This window comes from Gobio gobio, assembly GCF_949357685.1.
Source record: "Gobio gobio genome assembly, chromosome: 14".
Taxonomy (NCBI): domain Eukaryota; kingdom Metazoa; phylum Chordata; class Actinopteri; order Cypriniformes; family Gobionidae; genus Gobio; species Gobio gobio.
The window spans coordinates 2,481,614-2,499,093 of NC_137107.1; the positions used below are offsets into that span (position 1 = coordinate 2,481,614).

The 17,480-nt window shown below is 50.1% G+C and overlaps 1 protein-coding gene across 1 annotated transcript in view; it reads left to right on the forward strand.

Annotated features, from left to right (window-relative positions):
• The window catches only part of LOC307136891 (reticulon-3-B-like), a 34,964-nt gene extending 18,240 nt beyond the window's left edge, over positions 1 to 16,724 (forward strand). Inside the window, exon 7 of the mRNA XM_079834232.1 lies at positions 16,166 to 16,724. Within this exon, the coding sequence (XP_079690358.1) occupies positions 16,166 to 16,214 (49 nt within the window). The 3' untranslated portion in view covers positions 16,215 to 16,724. The remainder of the gene's footprint in view (positions 1 to 16,165) is intronic.
• The last annotated feature ends 756 nt before the right edge of the window (positions 16,725 to 17,480 follow it).

Consider the following 17,480-nt stretch of genomic DNA (forward strand, 5'->3'; position numbering starts at 1 on the left):
TTGTAATGATTACGATTTATTTTTGCTTGGTGCAGTCCCGAAAAGTTTCCCTGTGGCATTCTGCACCTCTAGTGAGTTAATAAACCCTGATCTGAAGTTTTATACTGCCAAATAAACGGACAAGCCATTCGTCAATTCCCAAAGCCTGTGCAATACGTCCATTACAATGAAACATGTGCACTACATGATGCTGGTATTATAGTAAAGATTAAAAAAAGTTAATTAATTAATTACAATGGCAAAACTTTGTTGAACAAAACGCCAATAAAGTCATATTTGTCACATACAGGACTCGTTAAAGCAGTTTTTCACGATGAGCGATTACATATCCACATAAAGCGTGAGGTTATTAATGTACAACACATTCAGAAGTCTTCTTTATTTCATGATGGGAAGGGCTGGGCTCATGCTTGTGCTTCATGTGACACTTGTACATATTCTCGTCAAAATGCAGTTCCTCCCACTAATAATACACGATATAATAGCGGCTACTTCATATATCAGTCTTTTGATGAAGACGGTAGCTATAAATAAGTCAATAAAAAAAACTTTGCTATTGTCAGTAATTCTAATAATATTGTTACACTGACAACATATTGTCAACTCCAAATATCAATTTCATAGCACATGATCATTTTAAAACGTTAAATGTATGTAATTGATACTTTTAATCCATTAAATTCAGGAACACTGAATGAACGTCTTCATGGAAAGACTGGGTGATTTATGAAGATACCTACACTCACCTAAAGGATTATTAGGAGCACCTGTTCAATTTCTCATTAATGCAATTATCTAATCAACCAATCACATGGCAGTGTCTTCAATGCATTTAGGGGTGTGGTCCTGGTCAAGACAATCTCCTGAACTCCACACTGAATGTCGGAATGGGAAAGAAAGGGGATTTAAGCAATTTTGAGCGTGGCATGGTTGTTGGTGCCAGACGGGCCGGTCTGAGTATTTCACAATCTGCTCAGTTACTGGGATTTTCACACACAACCATTTCTAGGGTTTACAAAGAATGGTGTGAAAAGGGAAAAGCATCCAGTATGCGGCAGTCCTGTGGGCGAAAATGCCTTGTTGATGCTAGAGGTCAGAGGAGAATGGGCCGACTGATTCAAGCTGATAGAAGAGCAACTTTGACTGAAATAACCACTCGTTACAACCGAGGTCTGCAGCAAAGCATTTGTGAAGCCACAACACACACAACCATGAGGCGGATGGGCTACAACAGCAGAAGACCCCACCGGGTACCACTCATCTCCACTACAAATAGGAAAAAGAGGCTACAATTTGCACAAGCTCACCAAAATTGGACAGTTGAAGACTGGAAAAATGTTGCCTGGTCTGATGAGTCTGGATTTCTGTTGAGACATTCAGATGGTACAGTCAGAATTTGGCGTAAACAGAATGAGAACATGGATCCATCATGCCTTGTTCCCACTGTGCAGGCTGGTGGTGGTGGTGTAATGGTGTGGAGTAGAGCCCTGCGCGGGACTGTTTTCTTCATCCCGCTCCCGCCCGCACCCGCCGAATTTCTGACCATTACCGCCCGCTCCCGCAACGTATGTGTTACACTCCCGCCCGCTCCCGCAATATGTATGTCCACTCCCGCCCGCACCCGCAAAACTCCGAGAATTTATTCCCGCACAATAATAGAGATGCATTGATTTTGTGTCTTCTCCCGTCCCGCAGGGGGAAAAAAACACGTATTTGTATTGATTTTATTAAAGAGATTCATGGGGTTGTTTGTTTCGTTTCCCTGGCCTGCATGTAAAAAAAAAAAAAAAGACAAATACATTCAAATATAATTTCGTTTTTATCAAAAACTTTGCACATAAAAATAGACTGCTTTGCAAAACAGAAAACAGAAAACCAGATTGAGAAACAAAAAACGATACTCGGTTACTTAACGTAACCTCGGTTCTCTCTAGAAGAGGGAACGAGTATTGCGTAAGTTCCTTACGCTACGGGAAAGTATTCTTTCTTCGAGATTTCTGAAAAACCCAAAATTATCCTTAATTTTGTAACATTGTCAACGCAGTGCGGCAGCCTGGCAGACCATAGCAGGCTATTCCAGCGTGCTATTGGCTGCTCTGCTGGCAACTGCAGCAGCCTATCGGTGAGCCCGCGTGACGTGGCGACCAATGAGGGCGCTTCGCGCCCACCTGGCTTCATTTGCCTACAGGTGGGGCGTGGCCACGTGTATATAAGCAGGGCTCACGGGCTGCATATTCGGTTTTCGTAGTTCTGAAGCGTAAAAGCCCGCGGGGCGCACAGCAAGGAACGCAATACTCGTTCCCTCTTCTAGAGAGAACCGAGGTTACGTTAAGTAACCGAGTATCGTTCTCTTACGAGAGGTTCTCTCGTATTGCGTAAGTTCCTTACGCTACGGGAACATATTGTCAACGCCGTGCGCGCCTCGCATACAGCATATGTATCCCAGGGAACCGGGGAAAAAACACTGCTCGGGCAGGGTGGCCGGTAAAGGAAACGGGCCACCACATATACAGACACTTCATTTGAACTGACGGGTGGTTACAACAGGTGGTTACAACACCCTGTCCCATGAATGAGGGAACGGCACCTGCCGGTCGCCTTCAAATTCACCACACCTTGTCGCATGAATGAGGGAACGGCAACGCCAGTCGCCTTCAAATTCACAATATCTTGTTATATGAGTGAGGTAACGGCACCGCCGGTCACCTTCAAACTCACAACAGCTCGTCTCGTAAATGAGGGAACGGCACCGCCGGTCTCCTTCAAATTCACATGAGCCTAGTACCGAACTTACTACCAGTATGTGAGCTATGTCTGCGCAGAATCACTGGGCAGAACCAACGGCCCTATTGAACTGATAACACTTTCGCCTGTAAGGCAGGAACTTCCAGATTGTAAAATCTCACGAATGTAGACGGGGAGGCCCAGCCTGCCGCCATACAGATATCGTGGATGGAAATCCCTCTGGCCCAAGCCCACGAAGAGGCCATGCCTCTGGTGGAGTGTGCTCTGACACCTAGTGGGCACTGCAGGTGTTTGGAAGCGTATGCAGTTGCAATCGCGTCCACTATCCACCTGGACAGGGTCTGTTTCGAGGAGGCGAGACCTTTAGTGCGCCCACCAAACGAAACAAATAGCTGCTCAGAACGCCTGAAGGCGGCGGAGCGTGTGACATAAACCCTCAATGCCCTGACAGGGCAGAGGAAATTGCCACCATCCCCCTCATCGGATGCTGGCAGAGCCGAGAGGGAGATAATCTGCGCCCTGAAGGGAGTGCCGATCGCTTTGGGGACATAACCATGCCTCGGTCTGAGAATGACCTTAGAGTCATTAGGACCGAACTCCATACACGTCGGGCTCACTGAGAGCGCGTGTAGATCCCCCACGCGTTTCACTGAAGCCAGAGCTATCAGAAACGCGGTTTTTAGCGAAAGGAACCTTGGTTCCACAGTCTCGAGCGGTTCAAAGGGATGAGCCTTCAGGGCCTCTAGGACCAAGGCCAGATCCCATATAGGAACCGACTGGGGCCGCGGGGGATTCATCCGTCTGGCTCCTCTGAGGAAACGGACGATGAGCTCGTTCCTTCCTAGCGTGCTACCTAGCGTCGTCTGAGCGAACGCTGCTATAGCCGCCACATACACTTTGAGCGTGGAAGAGGACCTGCCCAATTCCAAAAGCTCTTGGAGGAAGGAGAGCACCCGCTGGACTCCACATTGCTGTGGGTCCAATCCCTTGGAAACACACCACTCAGTGATCACCGACCACTTAGAACTATATAACCGCCTCGTCGAGGGGGCTCTAGAGTGTGAAATCGTGTTCATAACCCCTTCGGGCAGGTCAACGGGTATCCGTTGGTCACCCATACATGCAGAGACCATCGCTCTGGATGGGGATGCCAAACTGACCCTCCTGCTTGAGAGAGAAGGTCTGCTCTCAGCGGAACTGGCCAGGGGGGTGAGTGCGACAGCTTCACCAGCTCTGGGTACCAAATCTGGTTCTCCCAGCGCGGTGCTATAAGGAGCACCGGACGGCGCGTTTCCCTGATTTTCGCTATGACCTGAGGCAATAGGGAGATCGGCGGGAAAGCATACAGCGGGAGGCTGGGCCAAGTTTGGGACAGCGCATCCTCGCTTTTGGATAGAAACGTCGGGCAGCGGGCGTTCTCTTTTGTTGCAAAGAGGTCGAGCTCCGCTCTGCCGAACAGGCGCCATACCAGCTGGACTGTCTGGGGGTGCAGGGACCATTCTCCTGGGAGAATGAGGCCCCTGGACAGCTTGTCCGGACCCACATTGAGGTGGCCCGGCACGTGCGCAGCTCTCAACGAGCGCAGCGAGCTGTGTGCCCACACGAGCAGGCGTTCTGTCAGTTTGCCCAGACCTCTGGACCTGACACCGCCCTGCCGGTTCACGTAGGACACCACTGTGGTGTTGTCCGACCGGACTAACACATGGTGTCCTCGTATAAGCGGGAGAAACTGCTTGAGCGCGTTCTCTACCGCTATCATCTCCAAACAGTTTATGTGTAGGAGTTTTTCCTCGCTCGACCAAAGGCCCGAGGCTGATCTGCCCTCGAAAACGGCGCCCCAACCCGTGGTGGAGGCGTCCGTCGAGATGACCTTGCGGTGTGAGATGGCTCCCATCGTCACTCCCCTCTGGTACCAGTCGGCTACTAACCAGGGCTCTAGGGCTGACACGCAGCCCTGAGTCACTCTGATCCTGAAGCCACCGGACGCCCAGGCCCTGTGAGGCACTCGGGCGTTTAACCAGCATTGCAGCGGGCGCATGCGCATTAAGCCCAGCTGGAGCACAGCTGCAGCTGAGGCCATACGTCCCAGCATCCTCTGAAAAAGCTTGAGAGGTGCGATTTTGCCCGGCCGAAAGTACGCAGCCATGCGCCGAACTTGGCGCGCGCGATGGGGTGACAGGCGGGCTGACATTGCCACAGTGTCCAGATTCAAACCCAGAAATGAGGTTGATTGCGTGGGCACTAATGAGCTCTTGGTCCAATTGACCGTGAGCCCTAGGCTGTCCAGATGGCTGAGCAGCATTGCCCTGTGGGCGAGGAGCTCGGCCTCCGACTGCGCCAGGATGAGCCAATCGTCCAGATAGTTCAATACTCGCATCCCTCGATTTCTCAGAGGAGCGAGGGCCGCGTCCATGCACTTCGTAAATGTACGGGGTGCTAGTGACAGGCCGAACGGAAGGACGGTGTATTGATAAGCCTGGCCGTCGAAGGCGAATCGTAAGAATGGCCTGTGACGCGGCGTTATCTTGATTTGAAAATATGCATCTTTCAAATCTAGGGAGATTAGCCAGTCTCTCGGGCGAATATGCGCGAGGATCTGCTTGGTCGTGAGCATCTTGAACGATCTTTTCATAAGAGCTTTGTTCAGACGCCTCAGATCCAGAATCGGTCTGAGCGACCCATCCCTTTTTGGCACGAGAAAATACCGGCTGTAAAAACCTGACTCGCTCATAGAGTGGGGAACCGGTTCTATAGCCCCTTTGCACAGCAGCGTGGCTATTTCTGCTCGAAGTAGATGTGCTACTTCCTCGCTCACTCTCGTCTCTGTACGCGCACAGAAGCGCGGAGGGCGGCGAGCAAACTGCAGAGTGTAGCCGTGCTTCACTGTTTTCAGCACCCATTCTGATACACCCGGAATGGCTTCCCACGCTCTCGCGTGCGCCACACGGGATAGAACGGCCTACGGGCTCGAAACGCCGCGCTTCGCGGGTTTGACGGCCTGTATAGGAGGGGCGGGCGCAGTGCCCTACACACTGCATCTCTGCCGCTTCGAGCGGGGAGTGGCTTGTGTGCGGCCCTACACTCATCGCTCCGGCCACCCTGGGCGGAAAACAAATGGTGTGTGGCGCGGCGCGTGGCGCCTGAGGCATAATGTTCGCGAAAATGTGTGAGCGCGTTTGAGCGGGCACAACTCTTACGCGTGGAACATGACCGGTTAAGAGTGGCTGTGTGACAGCGCGTGTGGTGGTTAGTCGTGGACGCAAACAAGCGGACACGTGACCTAACTCTAGCACTCGAGCGGCCGGTGGCCGCTTTATGTGAGTGGGGGACACAGGGTTTATAGTGCTTGTGTGCAGGAGTGAACACAGAAAAGTGGGCACATTTACTGCATTTGAAACACATACGGCGCGAGCCGTGCGACCAGAAATAATGCAACTTTTGTGATTTCTCTGGTTCGCCGTAAAAACGGCGGTTATTGACAGGCGAGAAGGCATTTTTGCCGGCTCGTTGGCTGCGTGAAATCCATCTGCAGCAGCCACAGTGGTGGGGGCTGACAGGAAAAAGAGTTTTGACGGTGGTCCGGCCGCGGCGGGACTTAACCGTCGTTTCTCGCCTCTTGCTAGGAGGACTTTGGAGGCTCGGGCTTCAGCGTGATCCTAGGCCGGGGGCCCCGAGGTGGAGGCGGCTTACCACGGCTGGAAGAGCGCGATCTGGGGCGGCCGCTCGGTCTTCTCTGAGACGAAGGGGGCCGCGCTGGGCGCTGCGCAGAGCTCGTTGCTGGCTGGTCACGAGGACGGCGAGCAGCGGAGCTATTGCTAGCGCCGGGGCGTCGAGGCAGGAAAAGGTTCATGGCCTGCGTCGTTTTCTGCACTTCGGAGAAACGGTCGACGATCCCCTTGACCGCTGGTCCGAAAAGCCCAGACGGAGAGAGCGGGGCGTTTAGGAAGGCCGCGCGCTCTGTTTCTCGCATGTCCGCGAGCGTGAGCCAGAGGTGGCGCTCAGCTACCGTGAGGGAGGCCATAGAGTGTCCGAGGGCCTGTGCTGCGGTCTTGGTGGCGCGAAGGGAGAGATCCGTCGCGCTTCGCAAATCCGTGATTAACTCAGCGTCACAGCATTTCTCGTCCAGGTCGCGGAGGAGATTAGCTTGGAGGATTTGCAGCACGGCCATAGAGTGCAGAGCGGACGCAGCTTGACCGGAGGCAGCGAAAGCGCGGCCGATCAGCGATGACGTCACTCTGCAGGCCTTAGACGGGAGGGCAGCCTTTGAGCGCCAACCAGAAGGCGGGCAAAGGTGCGCTGCGACCGCCTCTTCCACCGGAGGGATAGCGTTGTAGCCTTTCTCAGCCGCGCCGTCAACTTGTGAGAGCGTCGAAGAAGCCTGAGACGAGACCCTCGCGGAGAATGGCGCGTTCCAGGACTTTGCGAGCTCCTCGTGAAGCTCTGGCAGAAAGGGTGCAGTCCTGGAGGTGGGCGCACGGCGGCGACTGTTTAGGAAGCATCCGTCAAGTCGGTTCGGCGCTGCCACCTTGGGCGGGGCCCATTCGAGGCCTAGCTGCTCGACAGCCCGGGTGAGAAGGCGCAAAAGTTCGGCGTCCTCACCCGCTCGAGAGCGTCCGGAGCCCCGGACTGAAGAGGTCGCGGAAGACCAGTCCTCGCTGTCGGAAGCCATGATGGAGCAGCTGTCGGCGCGTTCCGCGGCCGCATCCGCCTCATCCCCGGAGGCGGCAACAGAAATGGCGGCCTGGGGTGGGGGCGGGGAAGGCGAGAGTGAAGCGGGCGGGAAAGGTTCCGGCGAGCTTCTCTCGGCGAACTCCGGAGTCCACTGCGAGCGGCGCTTCTTTCTGCGCGGCGTGGCAGGGACTGGAGGGATATCATCTTCGAACAGGACGAGTCGAGCCCGCAGGGTCGACATCGTCAGTTCTTCGCACTCTTGGCATCCGCCAGCGAGGAGTGCGGCGGCGGCGTGATCACGGCCCAGGCAGAGAGCGCAGATCACATGGCGGTCCCCGGAGCTGAGCTGCGCGTGACACGAGCCGCAGGTGGAACGAGACATTTGTATCAACGCTCGGCTCTTTTTGTGAAAAGTGTGACGCAGCGGCGACAACACTTTGAGCGTAAAAGGATATAATGCTGCCGGATAGCAGAGCAGGCACGGAAGGCTGAAGGTGGCGCGATGCTGCCGGCTTCCTCAGGCGCTGTCCTCTGCTTGCTTGTCTGCGCGTTCACGGCGGCGGGTTCCAGATCCAGCGATGCGAAGGGCTTCGCTGAAGAAAAGAAAATCGAATATGCAGCCCGTGAGCCCTGCTTATATACACGTGGCCACGCCCCACCTGTAGGCAAATGAAGCCAGGTGGGCGCGAAGCGCCCTCATTGGTCGCCACGTCACGCGGGCTCACCGATAGGCTGCTGCAGTTGCCAGCAGAGCAGCCAATAGCACGCTGGAATAGCCTGCTATGGTCTGCCAGGCTGCCGCACTGCGTTGACAATGTTACAAAATTAAGGATAATTTTGGGTTTTTCAGAAATCTCGAAGAAAGAATACTTTCCCGTAGCGTAAGGAACTTACGCAATACGAGAGAACCTCTCGTAAGAGAACAGATCCCAATTCCGTCGAACGTGACCGACTGAAAGGAAACCTGAGAAAACATGCTTCAACAGAACGTAATGTGAACACAAAATAGCAAACGGACATTTAGAAACAATCCATTTCCACTCACTAAACTTCTATGTATTGTTTGTCAAAAACACCAAACAGTCAACTTGACCTGCAGGGAGTGCTGAGCGTTTTTGGTGAGGTATGATCAAGTATCTGTGTATTTGCCAGCTGCGCAATATGTGGATACATATAACGTTATACATACCGCATGATTTTGCCTACCAAAACAATTGAGAAACTTCTCCAAATGTCAGACTTTCCTTGCTTTTGTGCTGTAAATACCTCGTTTGAGGTTCTTTTCTACATCATCTATTGACATCTCCATCATGTCGTTAGGCAACCTCCCTATCCCGCCGATTCCCGCTGTGTTTTTTTTAGCCGCCCATTCCCGCCCGCAGCAAAATTCAAACCCCCCGCTCCCGCGAGATTTACGTTGGGTCCCGCGGGACTCAATCCCAATGCAGCCCTCTAGTGTGGAGGATGTTTTCTTGGCACACTTTAGGCCCCTTAGTGCCAATTGGGCATGGTTTAAATGCCACGGCCTACCTGAGCATTGTTTCTGCCCATGTCCATCCCTTTATGAGCACCATGTCCCCATCCTCTGATGGCTACTTCCAGCAGGATAATGCACCGTCACAAAGCTCCAATCATTTCAAATTGGTTTCTTGAACATGACAATGAGTTCACTGGACTAAAATGGCCCCACAGTCACCAGATCTCAACCCAATAGAGCATCTTTGGGATGTGGTGGAACGGGAGCTTCGTGCCCTGGATGTGCATCCCACAAATCTCCATCAACTGCAAGATGCTCTCCTATCAATATGGGCCAACATTTCTAAAGAATGCTTTCAGCACCTTTTTGAGTCAATGCCACGTAGAATTAAGGCAGTTCTGAAGGCCAAAGGGGGTCAAACACAGTATTAGTGTGTGTTCCTAATAATCCTTTAGGTGAGTTTATATGGGGGTCGGTGGAGCTGCATGTGTTTTGATGAAAAAATGACACCTGGCCATTGATTCCGTTGGGTCGTTTAACAGTCACAGATACTGTACGGACAATCTGACCCAATACGGCTCAGTGTTTCTATAGATCTTGCTCTGTCGAGCGGCAAAAGTGATTCTCCACCGGCTAAACTGGGTTAACCCCATGCATTTACATTGTGGGGGAATGGACTGTTTTCCCCCACGCCGACTCCACCCCCATGCCACGCCCCCAGCTATGACACGACCGCCCCCATGCCACGCCCCCAGGTATGACACGACCCCGCCCCCACGCCACGCCCCCAGCTATGACACGACCCGCCCCCATGCCACGCCCCCAGGTATGACACGACCCCGCCCCCACGCCACGCCCCCAGCTATGACACGACCCGCCCCCATGCCACGCCCCCAGGTATGACACGACCCCGCCCCCACGCCACGCCCCCAGCTATTACACCACTCCGCCCCCACGCCCCCAGCTATGACACCTCTCCGCCCCCACGCCACGCCCCCAGCTATGACACCACTCCGCCCCCACGCCCCCAGTTATGACACCACTCCGCCCCCACGCCCCCAGTTATGACACCACTCCGCCCCCACGCCCCCAGCTATGACACCACTCCGCCCCCAGTTATGACACCACTCCACCCCCACGCCCCCAGTTATGACACCACTCCACCCCCACGCCCCCAGCTATGACACCACTCCGCCCCCAGGTATAACAACCACTCCACCCCCACGCCCCCAGTTATGACACCACTCCGCCCCCACGCCCCAGCTATGACACCACTCCGCCCCCACGCCCCCAGTTATGACACCACTCCGCCCCCATGCCACGCCCCCAGCTATGACACGACCCCGCCCCCAAGCCCCCCAGCTATGACACCACTCCGCCCCCACGCCCCCAGCTATGACACCACTCCGCCCCCACGCCCCCAGTTATGACACCACTCCGCCCCCACGCCCCCAGTTATGACACCACTCCGCCCCCACGCCCCCAGTTATGACACCACTCCTCCCCCACGCCCCCCAGTTATGACACCACTCCTCCCCCACGCCCCCCAGTTATGACACGACCCCGCCCCCAAGCCCCCCAGCTATGACACCACTCCGCCCCCACGCCCCCCAGCTATGACACCACTCCGCCCCCACGCCCCCAGCTATGACACCACTCCGCCCCCACGCCCCCAGTTATGACACCACTCCGCCCCCACGCCCCCAGCTATGACACCACTCCGCCCCCACGCCCCCAGTTATGACACCACTCCGCCCCCACGCCCCCAGTTATGACACCACTCCGCCCCCACGCCCCCAGTTATGACACCACTCCGCCCCCACGCCCCCAGCTATGACACCACTCCGCCCCCACGCCCCCAGTTATGACACCACTCCGCCCCCACGCCCCCAGTTATGACACCACTCCTCCCCCACGCCCCCAGTTATGACACCACTCCGCCCCCACGCCCCCAGCTATGACACCACTCCGCCCCCACGCCCCCAGTTATGACACCACTCCGCCCCCACGCCCCCAGCTATGACACCACTCCGCCCCCACGCCCCCAGTTATGACACCACTCCGCCCCCACGCCCCCAGTTATGACACCACTCCTCCCCCACGCCCCCAGTTATGACACCACTCCGCCCCCACGCCCCCAGTTATGACACCACTCCGCCCCCACGCCCCCAGCTATGACACCACTCCGCCCCCACGCCACGCCCCCTGCTATGACACGACGCCGACCAAGTCTAGAGTGCGTGAAGGCAGCATAAGCCCATTGGCTCCTCAAGCTGTCAATCAAACCTCATAACTCCTCCCACGTCTCGACTCTTGAATGAGGTGCCTCATACGGTTTGGAGCGTTTCTGCTGGCGTGCAGTGTAAAAGGTCAAAAACAGAACAGGTTGTTTGAGTAACAGCGTTTTCTTTACTTAACACAGACTGCATGTCCACACTGAACTCGACAACATGAAAGCATGCGGCTGATGCACAATAAACACATGCTACAACACGACAACACGAATGCCTTGCCAATGAAAACATAAACATGAACGGGCATTAGTGAAAAACACACAAGACAACAGAAGACAAACACACAGAGCATGAATGTCTGAACCCCGACAATGAATCGAAAACAAATTAGACCGGAGTACCGGCGTCCAAACGGCACGCACAACATAGAAAGAGCGTACGGCCCGAGCGAACTGGAAACCGCACACTCACACAAAGACGATAGGAGTGTCCTGTCACCCAACCAAGAATGAACCCGACTGAACAACATGTTCTCACGCCTCAACAAAGTCGTAATAATTCACAAGATTTAACAAGTTCTCATGATCCTGCAGCTTTTACTCCGACTACTGCTATTGGCTATAGCCTCAATTCCTGTCCATATTATCTGTAAATCAGTTGCGCCCCTTCTTGGAAAGTAGTCGGATGTCCCACAGACTGTCAGAATTCCTTAAAATGATTACAAACTGGCCCCAGGCTGTTCATGTTCCAGTGCCCCATGATGTCTCTCCACACCTCATAACCTCTGTTTGAAAGAGTGGATGTGACCAGTCAGATATTCGATTATTTTGTGATAATCAGATCAGGTACACTGCTGATAACATCCCGTTTGCATATAAATCGTGTTATTTTTAAACAAATTCAAATTAATATAGCTTGCTATTAAATATATACTTTTAATAATGGAAATGCCCACATATCAGTGAACTTATTACATGAATGCATTTATCATTTAATTATGCAACACTTTTTACAGAAAGAAACACAGATACGGTATAAACTCACAACTTGCATGGAATGTCATAAAATTACCTTCCTTACGTCAGACGTTTGAGTAGTTTTTGTGTTACACAGATCCTGGGTCAGACGTAACAACCCAGTGTTTGAGTAGTTTTTGTGTTACCCAGATCCTGCTATGACCCCAGCTCCCAGCTTGAGTAGTTTTTGTGTTACCCAGATCCTGGGTCAGACGTAACAACCCAGTGTTTGAGTAGTTTTTGTGTTACCCTGATCCTGGGTCAGACGTAACAACCCAGTGTTTGAGTAGTTTTTGTGTTACTCAGATCCTGGGTCAGACGTAACAACCCAGTGTTTGGGTAGTTTTTGTGTTACCCAGATCCTGGGTCAGACGTAACAACCCAGTGTTTGAGTAGTTTTTGTGTTACTCAGATCCTGGGTCAGACGTAACAACCCAGTGTTTGAGTAGTTTTTTTTGTGTTACCCAGATCCTGGGTCAGACGTAACAACCCAGTGTTTGAGTAGTTTTTGTGTTACCCAGATCCTGGGTCAGACGTAACAACCCAGTGTTTGAGTAGTTTTTGTGTTACCCAGATCCTGCTATGACCCCAGCTCCCAGCTTGAGTAGTTTTTGTGTTACCCAGATCCTGGGTCAGACGTAACAACCCAGTGTTTGAGTAGTTTTTGTGTTACCCTGATCCTGGGTCAGACGTAACAACCCAGTGTTTGAGTAGTTTTTGTGTTACTCAGATCCTGGGTCAGACGTAACAACCCAGTGTTTGGGTAGTTTTTGTGTTACCCAGATCCTGGGTCAGACGTAACAACCCAGTGTTTGAGTAGTTTTTGTGTTACTCAGATCCTGGGTCAGACGTAACAACCCAGTGTTTGAGTAGTTTTTTTTGTGTTACCCAGATCCTGGGTCAGACGTAACAACCCAGTGTTTGAGTAGTTTTTGTGTTACCCAGATCCTGGGTCAGACGTAACAACCCAGTGTTTGAGTAGTTTTTGTGTTACCCTGATCCTGGGTCAGACGTAACAACCCAGTGTTTGAGTAGTTTTTGTGTTACTCAGATCCTGGGTCAGACGTAACAACCCAGTGTTTGGGTAGTTTTTGTGTTACCCAGATCCTGGGTCAGACGTAACAACCCAGTGTTTGAGTAGTTTTTGTGTTACTCAGATCCTGGGTCAGACGTAACAACCCAGTGTTTGAGTAGTTTTTTTTGTGTTACCCAGATCCTGGGTCAGACGTAACAACCCAGTGTTTGAGTAGTTTTTGTGTTACTCAGATCCTGGGTCAGACGTAACAACCCAGTGTTTGGGTTGTTTTTGTGTTACCCAGATCCTGGGTCAGACGTAACAACCCAGTGTTTGAGTAGTTTTTGTGTTACTCAGATCCTGGGTCAGACGTAACAACCCAGTGTTTGGGTAGTTTTTGCGTTACACAGATCCTGGGTCAGGCGTAACAACCCAGTGTTTGGGTAGTTTTTGTGTTACACAGATCCTGGGTCAGACGTAACAACCCAGTGTTTGAGTAGTTTTTGTGTTACTCAGATCCTGGGTCAGACATAACAACCCAGTGTTTGAGTAGTTTTTGTGTTACCCAGATCCTGGGTCAGACATAACAACCCAGTGTTTGAGTAGTTTTTGTGTTACCCAGATCCTGGGTCAGACATAACAACCCAGTGTTTGAGTAGTTTTTGTGTTACCCTGATCCTGGGTCAGACGTAACAACCCAGTGTTTGAGTAGTTTTTGTGTTACTCAGATCCTGGGTCAGACGTAACAACCCAGTGTTTGGGTAGTTTTTGTGTTACCCAGATCCTGGGTCAGACGTAACAACCCAGTGTTTGAGTAGTTTTTGTGTTACTCAGATCCTGGGTCAGACGTAACAACCCAGTGTTTGAGTAGTTTTTTTTGTGTTACCCAGATCCTGGGTCAGACGTAACAACCCAGTGTTTGAGTAGTTTTTGTGTTACTCAGATCCTGGGTCAGACGTAACAACCCAGTGTTTGGGTAGTTTTTGTGTTACCCAGATCCTGGGTCAGACGTAACAACCCAGTGTTTGAGTAGTTTTTGTGTTACTCAGATCCTGGGTCAGACGTAACAACCCAGTGTTTGGGTAGTTTTTGCGTTACACAGATCCTGGGTCAGGCGTAACAACCCAGTGTTTGGGTAGTTTTTGTGTTACACAGATCCTGGGTCAGACGTAACAACCCAGTGTTTGAGTAGTTTTTGTGTTACTCAGATCCTGGGTCAGACATAACAACCCAGTGTTTGAGTAGTTTTTGTGTTACCCAGATCCTGGGTCAGACATAACAACCCAGTGTTTGAGTAGTTTTTGTGTTACCCAGATCCTGGGTCAGACGTAACAACCCAGTGTTTGAGTAGTTTTTTTGTTACCCTGATCCTGGGTCAGACGTAACAACCCAGTGTTTGAGTAGTTTTTGTGTTACACAGATCCTGGGTCAGACGTAACAACCCAGTGTTTGGGTAGTTTTTGTGTTACACAGATCCTGGGTCAGGCGTAACGACCCAGTGTTTGGGTAATTTTTGTGTTACTCAGATCCTGGGTCAGACATAACAACCCAGTGTTTGAGTAGTTTTTGTGTTACTCAGATCCTGGGTCAGGCATAACAACCCAGTGTTTGAGTAGTTTTTGTGTTACTCAGATCCTGGGTCAGGCATAACAACCCAGTGTTTGAGTAGTTTTTGTGTTACTCAGATCCTGGGTCAGGCATAACAACCCAGTGTTTGGGTAGTTTTTGTGTTACTCAGATCCTGGGTCAGGCGTAACAACCCAGTGTTTGGGTAGTTTTTGTGTTACTCAGATCCTGGGTCAGACGTAACAACCCAGTGTTTGAGTAGTTTTTGTGTTACTCAGATCCTGGGTCAGGCGTAACAACCCAGTGTTTGAGTAGTTTTTGTGTTACTCAACTCCTGGGTCAGACGTAACAACCCAGTGTTTGAGTAGTTTTTGTGTTACTCAACTCCTGGGTCAGACGTAACAACCCAGTGTTTGAGTAGTTTATGTGTTACACAGATCCTGGGTCAGCCGTAACAACCCAGTGTTTGAGTAGTTTTTGTGTTACACAGATCCTGGGTCAGACGTAACAACCCAGTGTTTGAGTAGTTTATGTGTTACACAGATCCTGGGTCAGACGTAACAACCCAGTGTTTGAGTAGTTTTTGTGTTACCCAGATCCTGGTTCAGGCGTAACAACCCAGTGTTTGAGTAGTTTTTGTGTTACTCAGATCCTGGGTCAGGCATAACAACCCAGTGTTTGAGTAGTTTTTGTGTTATCCAGATTCTGGGTCAGACGTAACAACCCAGTGTTTGGGTAGTTTTGGTGTAACTCAGATCCTGGGTCAGATGTAACAACCCAGTGTTTGGGTAGTTTTTGTGTTACCCAAATCCTGGGTCAGACGTAACAACCCAGTGTTTGAGTAGTTTTTGTGTTACTCAGATCCTGGGTCAGACGTAACAACCCAGTGTTTGGGTAGTTTTGGTGTAACTCAGATCCTGGGTCAGACGTAACAACCCATTATTTATTTATTTTAAAGTTATTTATTATTAGCAGTGCAGCTCCATCAAATTGCATGTCTTCGGTAAAATACAGGTTTTTGTACATTTTATCTTATCTATAAGTTCATTATTGTGCTGTATATCGTTTAATATTCACATGATGGAAACCCTGGATGCCTTGCATACAATTGCATGATTTTATTCAAAAACATAAACAAACAAAAATCATATTGCTTTGACCAGGGTCCTGTTACATCCAGTCACTTTCCTTTCATCCACTCCAGCTCTTGCCCTGCGTCCGTACTTTATCAAAAACACCTGTAATCTGTAAGTACTGCAGATGTGGCTCATTTACATCAATTGCAGATCCGTAATTTTCAGGGAGCTCAAATCTCGCATCAGTGTGGTTCAATCAGGTCTAATCTGCTGTACTAGACTGAACTGTGCTGTACTGTCCATGAAAATGAATAAAGTGTTTCTTTCTGATGTGGACTCATTGATCTCTCTCTCTCTTTGTGCAGACTGCAAGACAAACTCCCCGGCCCCATAAAACGAAGCAAAGCAGAATGATGGGCTTCACTCGTCAGGAAAAACCTGAGGATCCAGAGAATTACAGTAAAAGAAGCTGCAGGCCTGTCACTGCTCTCACTTTGAGTTTCTGTTAAATCATTAAAGTTTGTTTGCACAGACAGACATGTTCAAACTCACTGGCATGTTACAGAACTGCAATCCAATACGTGCACAATAAAACGAGCCTTGATTGACAGCTTCCCTCCCGTTTCTCCAGTAAACCCATTTAATCCTGCTTCTAAAAGGTTGAAGTAATGCTAACTGTACTAAGGAACACAGTTTGACCCCAAAAAGAGAGACCTAACCACATCTGTAATGTCAGATCTTTCAGCTGGGAGTGTTGTTGGCGGACGGTTCACATCATGTGTAGTCAGAGACACATCGGTTTACTGTTTTATTTTTTGTGAGGTAGAACCTAAAAGTGGCTACTTTGGTTTCTGCATAGAGTTTTCTATCTTCATGACTTCATCTACTACAGACATTTCCCCTCAGAATAAAGGAAACAAGAACTAAGAAACTGGTTGTCATTTGAAAAATTAGTAAAATTAAAATGGGTTTGAATATCATAATAGCCACAGTGAACATGACTGGATAAACTGCCTCAAAACTAAAGGCTGTTCTCATCTCAAAGCTCAGACACTCGTTTCTATTGCATTCCTTCACTGTTCTCAAGCCTTCCTTGCCTTTTCAGTTTGAGTTACATTCATAGAGCAACTATTTCCTTAACTGTTATAGTAACATTTATTTAAAGTGACTAACTAACTAAATAATTAATATAGTTATATTAATTTAACTAAATGTGTTATACGGTTACAGTTATATAATAACAATATTATATATTAATTCTAAAGCACTATTATAGCAAGATAATGTTTAAATTAGGGGTTTTCAAACTGGGGTCCAGGGAAAAGTTCAGAGAATAAAAAGACAAAGCAAAAATGGATAAAGTCTACCAAACATTCTAACTGTTTCACTTCTAAATGTTTCTCTCCTTTCTTGCCAACCTTATACATACTTTCCAGAATTGTGTATGTTTGCTTTTTATCTTTCTAGGGAATTTTTCTCACTATAGTCCCCTTTATTTTGCTCACTGGGGTTGTAAAGCAGTATTCTTAATGCAGTACGTAAGCTGCTTATTTACATTTATTGTGAAAGTTACTTATATTAATTATTTTTAATTGAAAATTTTCTTCTTCAGGTTTATAACATCCAACATTAAGTATAGCCAATTTAAGTTTTAAAACAATATGTTGCATTTATAATGTC